Raw genomic sequence first — 10,794 nt, forward strand, 5'->3', positions numbered from 1 at the left:
CATCTCTTCTTTTTGTTTATGTCTTTTTGCTAATGACAAAAGGGGGAGTATATGTGATAGTATTTAAAGGCTCTGAGCCCCATTAATTAATGTTTGAAAATTTTGAAAATTTCTATCCTTTTTATCAGTGTATCAAAAAGGGGGAGTATCAAATTTCAAATAACAATTAATTGAACCATTCTTCTTATCTATAAGTCAATTCTTTCTATTTTTTTAGCTCTGATATTATTGTGCAAAAAATGAATTTAATTAACCTGGATAGAACTTAGGGGGAGCTTACAAACCTCACCTTAAAGACTATCAGACTCAGGGGGAGTTAGAGCTTACAAACCTCAGACTCTGAGCTTACAAACCTCAGAACCCCAAGGTCAACTTGTTAATTAGATTAACAACAATTGATCAATTTTTAAATACTATTGTTTGTCATCATCAAAAAGGGGGAGATTGTTAGAACAAAATGTGTTTAACAATGAACCTTAAAAAGTTTTGATGATAACAAGGTATTAAAAATTGTAAATTGGACTAGCTAATATTTGTTCAAGTGTACAGGACCACAGTTAAAAAAGTTACATCATTGATTGGTTCTGAATGAGCAAATAAAGAGCAAAAGAAAATGAAGCTTAGATGATTCTGAAGGCAATACGCTCCTGAAAGTAAAAGCGCTCCTGAAGTCAAGCTGCTCCTGAAGAAATAGCGCTCCTGAAGTAAAGCTGCTCCTGAAGAATAGTGCTCCTGAAGACAAGAGGTCCAGAAGCCACATTATCAGAAGCTGCATCATCAGAAGCTGAAGAAGCTGCACCATCAGAAGCTGCAGAAGCTGCTTCATCAGAAGCTGCCTCATCAGAAGTCATTTCACCAGAAGCTGAAGATCAACTGGATTTGCAGAAGATTCAAAGATTGAAGAATCTACATTGCAAAAGCTGTCTATTGGATTCGAAAACACAGCAGAAAATTAGTGGAACATTGCAACGGTCATTTCAAAGGTGTTTGAAGGCATGTGCTTGCAATTTGGACGAAAGCGTTGACATTGTACTTTGTACGAATTGTACAACCACGTTCTCCACTACTTTGTTTTGTGTCCACGCTACAAGACAAGAAAACAACTTCAGAATACGGCTTCGCCTGCAAAGATGTTCCTTTGGATAAGGAATGGATTTCAAATTTGTTCTTCATAGGACAACAACCAAATCAGGCAAAAGATCATTGGTGAAAGATCAAGCTTCAACAACGACTCTTTGGTGTGCTGGCAATTTCACAACGTCTCTTTCACACCTCTATATAAAGGAGTAAAGACCTAGAGATTTGGTAATGCAAGAACGCTGAACGAAAGACTCACAACATTTTTACAAGTGCCAAACCTCTGCTGAAATTGTTCTGCATTCACTTAGAATTTCTGTGTTTCAAAGTCATATCTTAGAAATTCTTAAGTCCATTGAGTTTGTATCTGATTTATATTGTGAGCACCTCTGATTGTATATCAAGTGTTCAACCTTAAACAATTTTCTGTGTAATTTTGTTTAGTTAGGAAGTCTCTTGCAGTTGTGCTTGAGCAGGAAGTCTCTTGATTGTGTTCTTGAGCAAAGGAAGTCTCTAGCTTGTGTGCTTGAGCAAAGGAAGTCTCTTGCTTGTGTGCTTGAGCAATTGTAATCAGATATTACTCTTAGTGAAATCTCCTTGGAAGTGCAAGGGGGACTGGACTACTTCCGGATTGTGGAAGGAACCAGTATAATTGCTTTGTGTTGTTCGTCTTCTCTCTCTCTGTTTTATTCCGCTGCATTTAGATTCTGATCATCACTTCAGAAGCTGTCTCACTTAGCTTCTGATCAGTGTGTTCAGTTTTTAGGAGAAACGAAGAATTTTTCAAAACACAATTCAACCCCCTTTCTTGTGCTTTTCTCACCTTCATCCTGAAATATTGTTTATATTTTAGAAACAAATCTTCCAGCTTATTCTGGGCAATAACGCACTGCTTGGTGAACAAGAAATAGGGCGTGGTTTCCTTACTGAGATAAAGATTGCGTAAACCAAGCCACATGAACAGGGCACACTAAACTGTGCCAAGATGTTGGAACATCGTATCCAACATACACGAGTATTTGTTTTAGCAACAATGAAGCCAATACCCAAATACCCAACAAACCTAGCCGAGCAATTCGTCTTTATCTTTCCATGTATTTCGGCTCGAATGTAAACGAGTTAAAACATGCAATACGTGTTTTTTATTATGTATATTGCACGTTGAAACGTCCTAGCAATCCATCCGCAATGATTTGGAACCAAGATTTTGACACAAAAATTTTGAAATGAGGATTTTTTTATGTATTGGTTTTGACGTTTTTTGATTTTTCTTCTTATAATAAGGACTGGATGGAGTAGTAATTTTTTGTAATAAATTATGTTTCAATGCACTGAAAATTGAAGTTAATTTCTTTAATGAATAACTTTTTAATTCAGAATCATTACATAGTATCATTGTAACACTTGTTAGCAAGAACATGTAAATAAATCAAAAAGAAAATTGATAATTTTATATATGTCAAAAAGTTAGCACTATGGAAACTAGGACAATGATAATGTGGCTTGAAAAATCTGCAAACTAGGGTATACTTAGGAACTTAATCCACATGGAGGAGTAATAAAGTACATCAGAGCAAAACTTTCCCAAATATCACAAGTTTTCTTGTTGCTCAGTCTCCACAATATTAAGCGTGTCTTTTGTACTTCATCATAACTAATCACAGTGTGAATGTTGCTAGAGTAATAGCTCACGAGATTAAAACTATATATTGCTGAGAAATTTCAACGTACTTCCGAGTGGCATCATAGCTACTTGGGATGATATGAAGAAATCATTCATCCACTTCTTTTCCCAACAGCAAAATACCTTGAAAAAAGGAAGGAGATTGTCGGTAGATGTAGACAAAAATTGTTTGAGAATTTGAGTAAATAATGAAGAACTAATTGGTCCTGAAGTACACAATTTTAGCTCAATTGAGAGACGATAATGTACATTGCTGATTATTCATGTTATGATATTTTATTTGTTACTTTGTTGTATTAGATACGCAGGTTATTTGTGTGATGCTCATAATGAAATTTTAGCCCTGCATAAAGAAAGGCGAGAATGTATTTGTTGAGGTCTATAATTGAAAACATAGAAGAAACTTGCAATTTGTCTTCCAGACGAATTAGAAGAAAGTTGCAGTTTGTCTTCCAAATAATGGATGCAACAATCCTTTATGAATATAACACCATGTGCATTGCTCAATTGAAAAGGATGGTAAATTAAGGGAGATATAACAAAACTGTTTTTCAAAGTTCTTTTTTCACATATGATCTTCAGGATAGTAGTGATTTAGTTATTCAACATATTCGCCTGTGTGACAATCTTGGAAACCTATTATAAAGTAGTAATTCCCAAATTTTTTTTTTAGCAATGGGTACAAAAGTTTGGTCTTCATTGTCTCATAGACGATTGTTTGGTTAAAGGGGATAAATAAATATATTCTTGATACATTGGATATTGTACTCTTTTCCCTTCACTAGGATTTTTTTCCTACATGTTTTTTTTTTTTACTAAGGTTTTCCACCTTTCTATAACCACCATTAATGAATAGATGCTTAGTGATCCTTAATTTCTTTGATTCTTTGATCATTCACTTGCTCATTTCTGTCATATATATATATATACCAAATTAAAAAAGTCACGTGCCCTTCCATCTCTGTCTTCCTTCCCAATTCCAAATCTTTCCTTTTCCATAGACTTCTTCAACATCCAACGCAAGTGACAAACAATCAAGCCATTAGTATCATCCCTTGAAGGTCTGTTGCGCCCACCACATCAATACCCATATACTACCTCTTCTTTAACTGTGTTGGGTTTAAATCAATTTTGAAGCAGTCTTTTTCTTTCACTGTCTTGCATAAAATCGATTTCATGATTATTATTATTTTTTTAGTTGCAATACGAATTCAATTAATAAATTAATCAAGTATGAAAGATGGCTAATGAGTAGCACATGATATCTTTCCTTAATTGATAAAACAAACAAACCATGGATCTACCCTTTTTTTTCACGGAGCAAATTAACAAACCATGGGACTTGGGGCATATATAAATTGACGTTTAGTAAATATTCAGGTTATATAAATTGACAATGGTGTATTGTCGAAACATTCAGTTTCTATTCATAAGAATTTTTTAAACATTCAAAATAAGGTTATAAATTGGCTCTTTCATGGTAATTTATGGTTTTTCTAATGTAGATGAAATTGAAAATAAAACAATCAGGTGAAGAAATGGAGGAGAGAGAACAACTAGAAAACGCACGACAGAAACCTCAAAATCAAAATCGAAATTGGGATTGTGGCAGATTGATTCCAGATGAGCACAACAAATTGAAATAGAAAAAAATCCAATCCCTAAATCCCAAAAAGAAGTCAAGTAATTAGAAAAAATTATATGAAAATTGACAAAAGGGGATGAAAGATGATATACCAAAGAAGGCATATGAAGAATCAGTGAGTGGAACGGCAAACCCAGAAGAGAGGGAGAAGAAAAATGAGTGATACACATGAATGACGGAAGCGCGTGAATGATGGAAAAGAGGAAGAGAATGGTCACATGATTGGCACATGAGTCACTTAAGTGGTGTTTTAATCTCACCCATTGCTTTTAATCTGATGGTTGCAATTTATTCTCACCATTCTCACATAAGATACTCATTCTCATGTGATATGCCCCCTATATATATATATATATATATATATATATATATATATGTATATATATATAGGGCATTTCAAGTGAGAGGAGTCTTATTGTGAGAGATGAGAGGATTAAATCCTAACCCTTGGATTCACATCAACGGTTCAGATTTAGTATTTTTAATAAACTCTGCTCGTATTTAATTTCTACCACAATACCATCTTCTTCCTTCTTTAGCTTCCCAATGCCTTTTCTCGGTCGCTTCTGTTTCTATCTCATGAAACTCCAATTTTTATTTCTGACTCACTCCAATTTTATCTCATGAAACTCCCATTTTTTTCACAGCTTTTTCAATCCCATAGATAATTAATTAACAACTCGTAAGTTTTCTTTCAAATGACAAAAGGAACTGCAATTTTTGGGGTTTAATAGGATGAGCCCCTAATTAAGTTAAATTATTATTTTTGATCAAGATTCAAATTGATCCAGCATCTGAATTTATATCCAATAATTGTTATTTTTTTATATTGAAAAGAATACTATGATTGTGAGGTCAATAATGGCTACATGTGACAGAGATGAAGAAAGTTTAGGTGTGTAAATAATAACCTTTAAATTCGTTTTAACCGAAACAGTTACAGTTGATTCAGCAAACAAGCATCGCCCAAGAATTGGGAAAGTTAAAATTGAAAGAGAAGACTGTACCAGCAACATTCGAGAGAAAATGCAGAATGATTTTTTTTTTTTTCAAAGAAGAAAGGAAAGGTGGCACAGGCAAATGAGGGTGACGAAAAGTTTGGATACGGGTACAAAAATTCAATATCATGGTAAAGATTAATCTAAGGGTTAGGATTCAACCCTCTCACCTCTCACAATAAAAAGCCCTCTCACTTGATATGCCCTCTATATATATATATATATATATATATATATATATATATATATATATATGGCTTATTCCAACACGTCCAAATTAACATTCTAACATCTTATGTGGATAACCTTTAACTAGTTTGTGATCAGATTGATTTCTTATAGAATGTTTGCTAACTTTATTTTTTTAAATTGATCTTGAAATGGCCATTGATTCAATTTCTTGGGTTAGTTTCAAATTGTTTAGGTTTTCTTGATTTGTTGACTCGATATACGGTCTGATCTGCTTTTATGTGGGAATTACCCTTTTTTTAGTCATATTTTTTTTTTATAAAAACTTTATTTGATATTTGGAAATTTGTGACACCCTTATGGTATCAAGATGGAGCTTTCAAAACATATTTTGATTCCTTTTAATATATTTATGTTTAAAATTTTAATACCTTATATTTAAGAAAATATTGTACTATAAGATGAAGTCCATGTCATCAAAATTGAAGATCAAATGAAGATAGAGGCTAAATGTTTAATTTAAAAAAAAAAATATCAAGACCAAAATTTTAGGTAAAACACAGGGAAGCCAAAATTGCAGATTTCCTAAAATAGGTGAACCAAACCTGCTCACAGCTTAACTTTTAATAATATTTTAGTTTATATATATAAACACCATATAATCATCACTCCAAGGGAAAAAAACAACAGTAGCCAATAAGAATGAACATGCCTTTATGAGAAATAATATTTGTTAGGTTTTAGAAGGTGTCAAATTCCTATTGTAGCGTTGGCTCAACCTCTTGAGTTTTTAAGTGCTATTGATTTTTGTTAGTTTTCTATAATCTTCTTTGGAATGTAGTTGTGTTTATTTTTATTGTGTTTTGTTTGCTTTCTTGCTTGCTTACTTGTTGTAGGGTTTTGAATTCTGGTCTTGTAATATATTTTTTGTACTCGATTGTAGTACATGTGTTTATTCTTAGAACACCTTGTGCTTTAAATAATTTAGCAAGTTTTTCAAAAATAAAATTGTGTCGTCAACGTTTCCACAATCAAAGTAACATATAAATATCATTACAAATCAAACTTCATCAAAACTCATATGCATTACAAGATAATTACTATTATGACATAATCTTTAAATTCAACCAAATAAATTACACATGTGGTGTTTTTTTTTATTTAAAGTAAAAAAACAAAGAACATAGAAAGAACAAAATAAATACTCAAATTTCTACGGGATTGACAAGCAAATCATTAATATATGTCTTCATTATTCCGTCAGAGTGTGTGTAGTTATCTGTATCTTTGTAAAAAACCTCAATAAAACGCGAGAGATTGAGAACACACGTCAGAATAGGTAACGGAACTTCAGTTGGTTTTAGACATTCCTGATTTATATCTTTCCAAGCGTTGTCAATTTTCTTTTGGCATTCGTGAATAGCAGCTTCCCTATTCATATCATATTCCCTCATATAACATTCCAAGTACGAAGAAACATGTTCTCTTTTCTGCTCAAACTGTTTATCAAAGTATATATATCATATTAGATAAATTAGATATATCAAGAGTCACATTTCTTCTTTATTTCAACTTATTATATTAATTTTTAAAACAGTTTTGAAAAAATACCTCGCTAGAAACAATTTCATCCCTAAGTCTGCAATGAATAGCAGCAGCATTAACAATTTTTGGATTGTTAGTTACCCAATCAAAGATGTCTTTTGTTGCTATATTTCCCATTCCAATGTAAGAAGTCGTAGCCAACACTGGGTAACCACTTGATATTGTTGATATGTGCATGTACTCCTCTGTTGTTGGTGTATAGTTAGCATTCAGCCATCTGGCCTCACTCATATAAGCTTGGATTATATTTTTGAACTGTCATTAGTATACAATATAAAATAAATGTTAATAGGTTGTGTACCAAAAAAATCTATGTAATTAAATGATGTTAAATTGTATTAGCAATTTTTTTTAGTTTTTATCTAACCACTGATTAAACTATCAAGAAATATATTTCGTAAAATTAAGATTACAAAGGAACTTTTTTACGACAAAACAAAATTTATCATTGTTATTACTGTGAACTGAGTTCATATAACCAAGGATATTAAGTTTTTACCTTAATTTTTATTCTTTGATAGTCGAAAACTTTTTAACATTGCATTTAATCAAATAACCTCATGATGATACATTTTTCTTTGTCAAGTCATCATGATGATACGTTATCATGTTAATGAACCAAGTTCATATAACAATGGATAATAAGCTTTTTACATTATTTTTTATTATTTGATAGTAGAAATCTTTTTAACACTGCATCCAATCAAATAACTTCATAATGATATATTTTTCTTGGTCAAGTTATCGTGGTGATACTTTATCATGTTAATTCCTAAAATGATGTAAAAATATTTTAAAGTTGAGATAATATATGATACATGTATTTAAATTGATAGTGTGTACAAATAAAATCCTAAACGTCCATTTGATAACCATACAAAATTTAAAATGAAATCTTTGTTCCATTGTTAAATAAATTATAAATCAATAAAAAAACAAATTTTAACTAATGCTTTATTATTACTAATAATACTAACAATAAAGCTAAACTCTTACTTCTTTTAAGAAGGGGTCAAGGGTGTATTCTCTTCCTTCTTTCTTCATTTCTTGCTCTATTTCTTCATAAACATCCAAGAGTGATTTATAAAGCAACTTCGTGTAATCCGGAAGATCCTCCAAGCAATTAATATCCCACCTAAAAATCATTTTGATTGCAATATTATTCATTACTCAATTGTTATCAAAATCATATCGAGTACAATTATAAGTGAAGAAAATATGTCTATATTTCTTAACAAAAACTGAATTAGCAACCAAGATTGGAGATGGATAAATTGAAGTTATTATTAAAAAAATTCCAAATCTAAACTTGATGACTAGATTAAAGATAAATTTCATATGGTTTTAACTCTAAAGTTTGGTCACGAATTCAATTATTCTTAACATTAATATTGTATGATGTGCTAACCTTTCAATGGCCTTTGTAAAAAGTTCTAATTCATCAATAGTTCCATATGCATCATATGTGTCATCAATGTATGATAAAATGGAGATAAATTTTGACATCATTTTCCTTGCTTGAGAATATTGGGGCTCAAAATATACGGTCATAACCCAAAAACAACATTCTACTACTCTATCTCGTGCATACGGTAGTTTTTGAGCAATATCCAACTCCTTCCACCACCTATATACAAAGACAAAAAATAGTATAGGAAATTAGTATAATTATTTTTTGAACTCAATTTAATATACTTTTATATTTTGTGTTAAATTAGGCAGGGCGTGGATAAAGTACTTACTTGCTAATATTTCCAAATTCTTTTTGATGTAGGCTTTGGAGCATATTAAAATCCAATTTTGCCAATGCAAGTAGAATTTCATTATGGGATGAATCTTGCTCATAGATGGAAATGTAACTTCTTGCCACTAGCCTAGGCAAGTTTTTGCGCAGAGATTGTCTTAAGCTTTGTTTTACTTGTGTTGCAAGAAAAGGACTCAATCGGGTGGCCATGGACTGAAGGTGACCAGAAGTAAAAGCCAAAGCCTCTTCCAAAATATTTTCACCATGAACCATCATATGTGAGGCTTCATACAAGTTTAACATGCCCTCAACATCTACGACCAATGTTTCACAGAAATTTCCTTGCTCGTCCTTGAATTGGTTGAACACGTCTAGTATTTTTATTAGACAACCACAATAATATTAAACAACCATTAAAGACATATTAATTTATATATAAATAAGAAACTAATACAAGATTGAAAAATTCAGTATGCAATTAAGATCATGTATAGTGTGTTTTTGAAGTACGAAAAAGTTTCTTACTTAATAAGATGGCTACCATATGGGTAAACTAGTCTAAGTTATAAAGATGACTATCCTACATGTATAACATTAATATTACTTTATAATCATTAATTGTTTATTTCTATCATATAAAAAAATATTGTTTATTTCTATCATATAAAAAAATATAATTAAAAGATAATAATTTTTTTTTGTTATGGTGGCCAGGGTTTGAACCCTGGACCGTGCATATTTTATGAATTGTCCAAACTAACTGAATTAAGCTCACGAAGACATTAAAAGATAATAATTAAAAGAAATGAGGATATGAACATTACACCGATATCTAATATGTATCCAATCAAAAAAAAGACACTCATATTTTTTGTTAAAAATATAAAAATTATTTTCTATCTGTTATTATTATAAAATTCTTTTTTTACTAAAAGTGGTCTACCATTTTTTAGACATTCATATTAAACACACCCATGAATATAGTCAAATATTACGTTGTTAATTGAAGTATTTATTTTACAATTAGATTTTTTTTTTTTTATGTTTAGCAATCTAATTTGTTTCACTCAATTTGAGATCCAAATTAAAAACATAAAAACTGAATCGTTAATGTGAATAAGTTGTTGTTTCAAAAAAAAAATGTGAATAAGTTGTGATTCCTTAAAAAAAATGTGAATAAGTTGAGATATATATACCAGGTGAAACGTAAAGTCCATGTTGCCTCAACACCCTAAATAGCACAGCAAGAGAATGAAGGTTGTCTTTGAGAGTTATTTCTCCATTTTGAACATAACTCTTGTAAATATGTTCCAAAACTTGACTAATTTCTTCTTCAAAGTGATAGCTCACACCCAAACGACATATCGAGTCAATCAAGTTGACTTTTCCCAAGGGTTTCTCTGTTTTTAAGACAAGCATTTGTCTAACCTCCTCTTTTAGTTTATCAATTTGTGCCGCAATATTCATATCAGGTTCCTGTATGTATTCAAAACATAATAAATAGTATAAGGTAAATGTGAGTAACTTGAATCTGGGATAATATTAAGTGGTTTATTGCATACACGATAATGTTTCTAGTACTCTTCAATCACTTTTCATAATATATATAACCTTGTTGTTGATTTAAAGAATTACGTACCATAGATTCTGAAGCATACTGAATGAAAAAATCTCCCCAAACGCTAGGGTGGAAATCTGCAACATTTCTTTGCAAAACCGATTTCTCATTAGGATTGAAGTAATCTACTGAAGACATACTTAAATATTCAAATGTATGAGATGCTTAATTAATCAATGGCTCTTCTTCAACTCTATGGTTTGGTTGGGGAAAGAAGAGGTCTAGATCAATATT

At 31.3% G+C, this 10,794-nt stretch overlaps 1 protein-coding gene across 1 annotated transcript; it reads right to left on the reverse strand.

Moving 5' to 3' along the window:
* Positions 1–6,659: 6,659 nt before the first annotated feature.
* On the reverse strand, positions 6,660–10,766 carry LOC146917018 (putative terpene synthase 2). The gene is made up of 7 exons (XM_085718856.1): positions 10,582–10,766; positions 10,139–10,418; positions 8,941–9,313; positions 8,607–8,825; positions 8,195–8,333; positions 7,205–7,453; positions 6,660–7,092 (listed from the first exon to the last, which is right to left on the reverse strand). Exons 1-7 carry the CDS (start codon positions 10,696–10,698, stop codon positions 6,799–6,801), a joined length of 1,671 nt encoding a protein of 556 aa, XP_085574982.1. The 5' UTR covers positions 10,699–10,766; the 3' UTR covers positions 6,660–6,798.
* Between the last annotated feature and the right edge of the window lie 28 nt (positions 10,767–10,794).

This window comes from Medicago sativa, chromosome 6, assembly GCF_051527215.1.
Source record: "Medicago sativa cultivar Bolivia chromosome 6, Bolivia_mono, whole genome shotgun sequence".
Taxonomy (NCBI): Eukaryota; Viridiplantae; Streptophyta; class Magnoliopsida; order Fabales; family Fabaceae; genus Medicago; species Medicago sativa.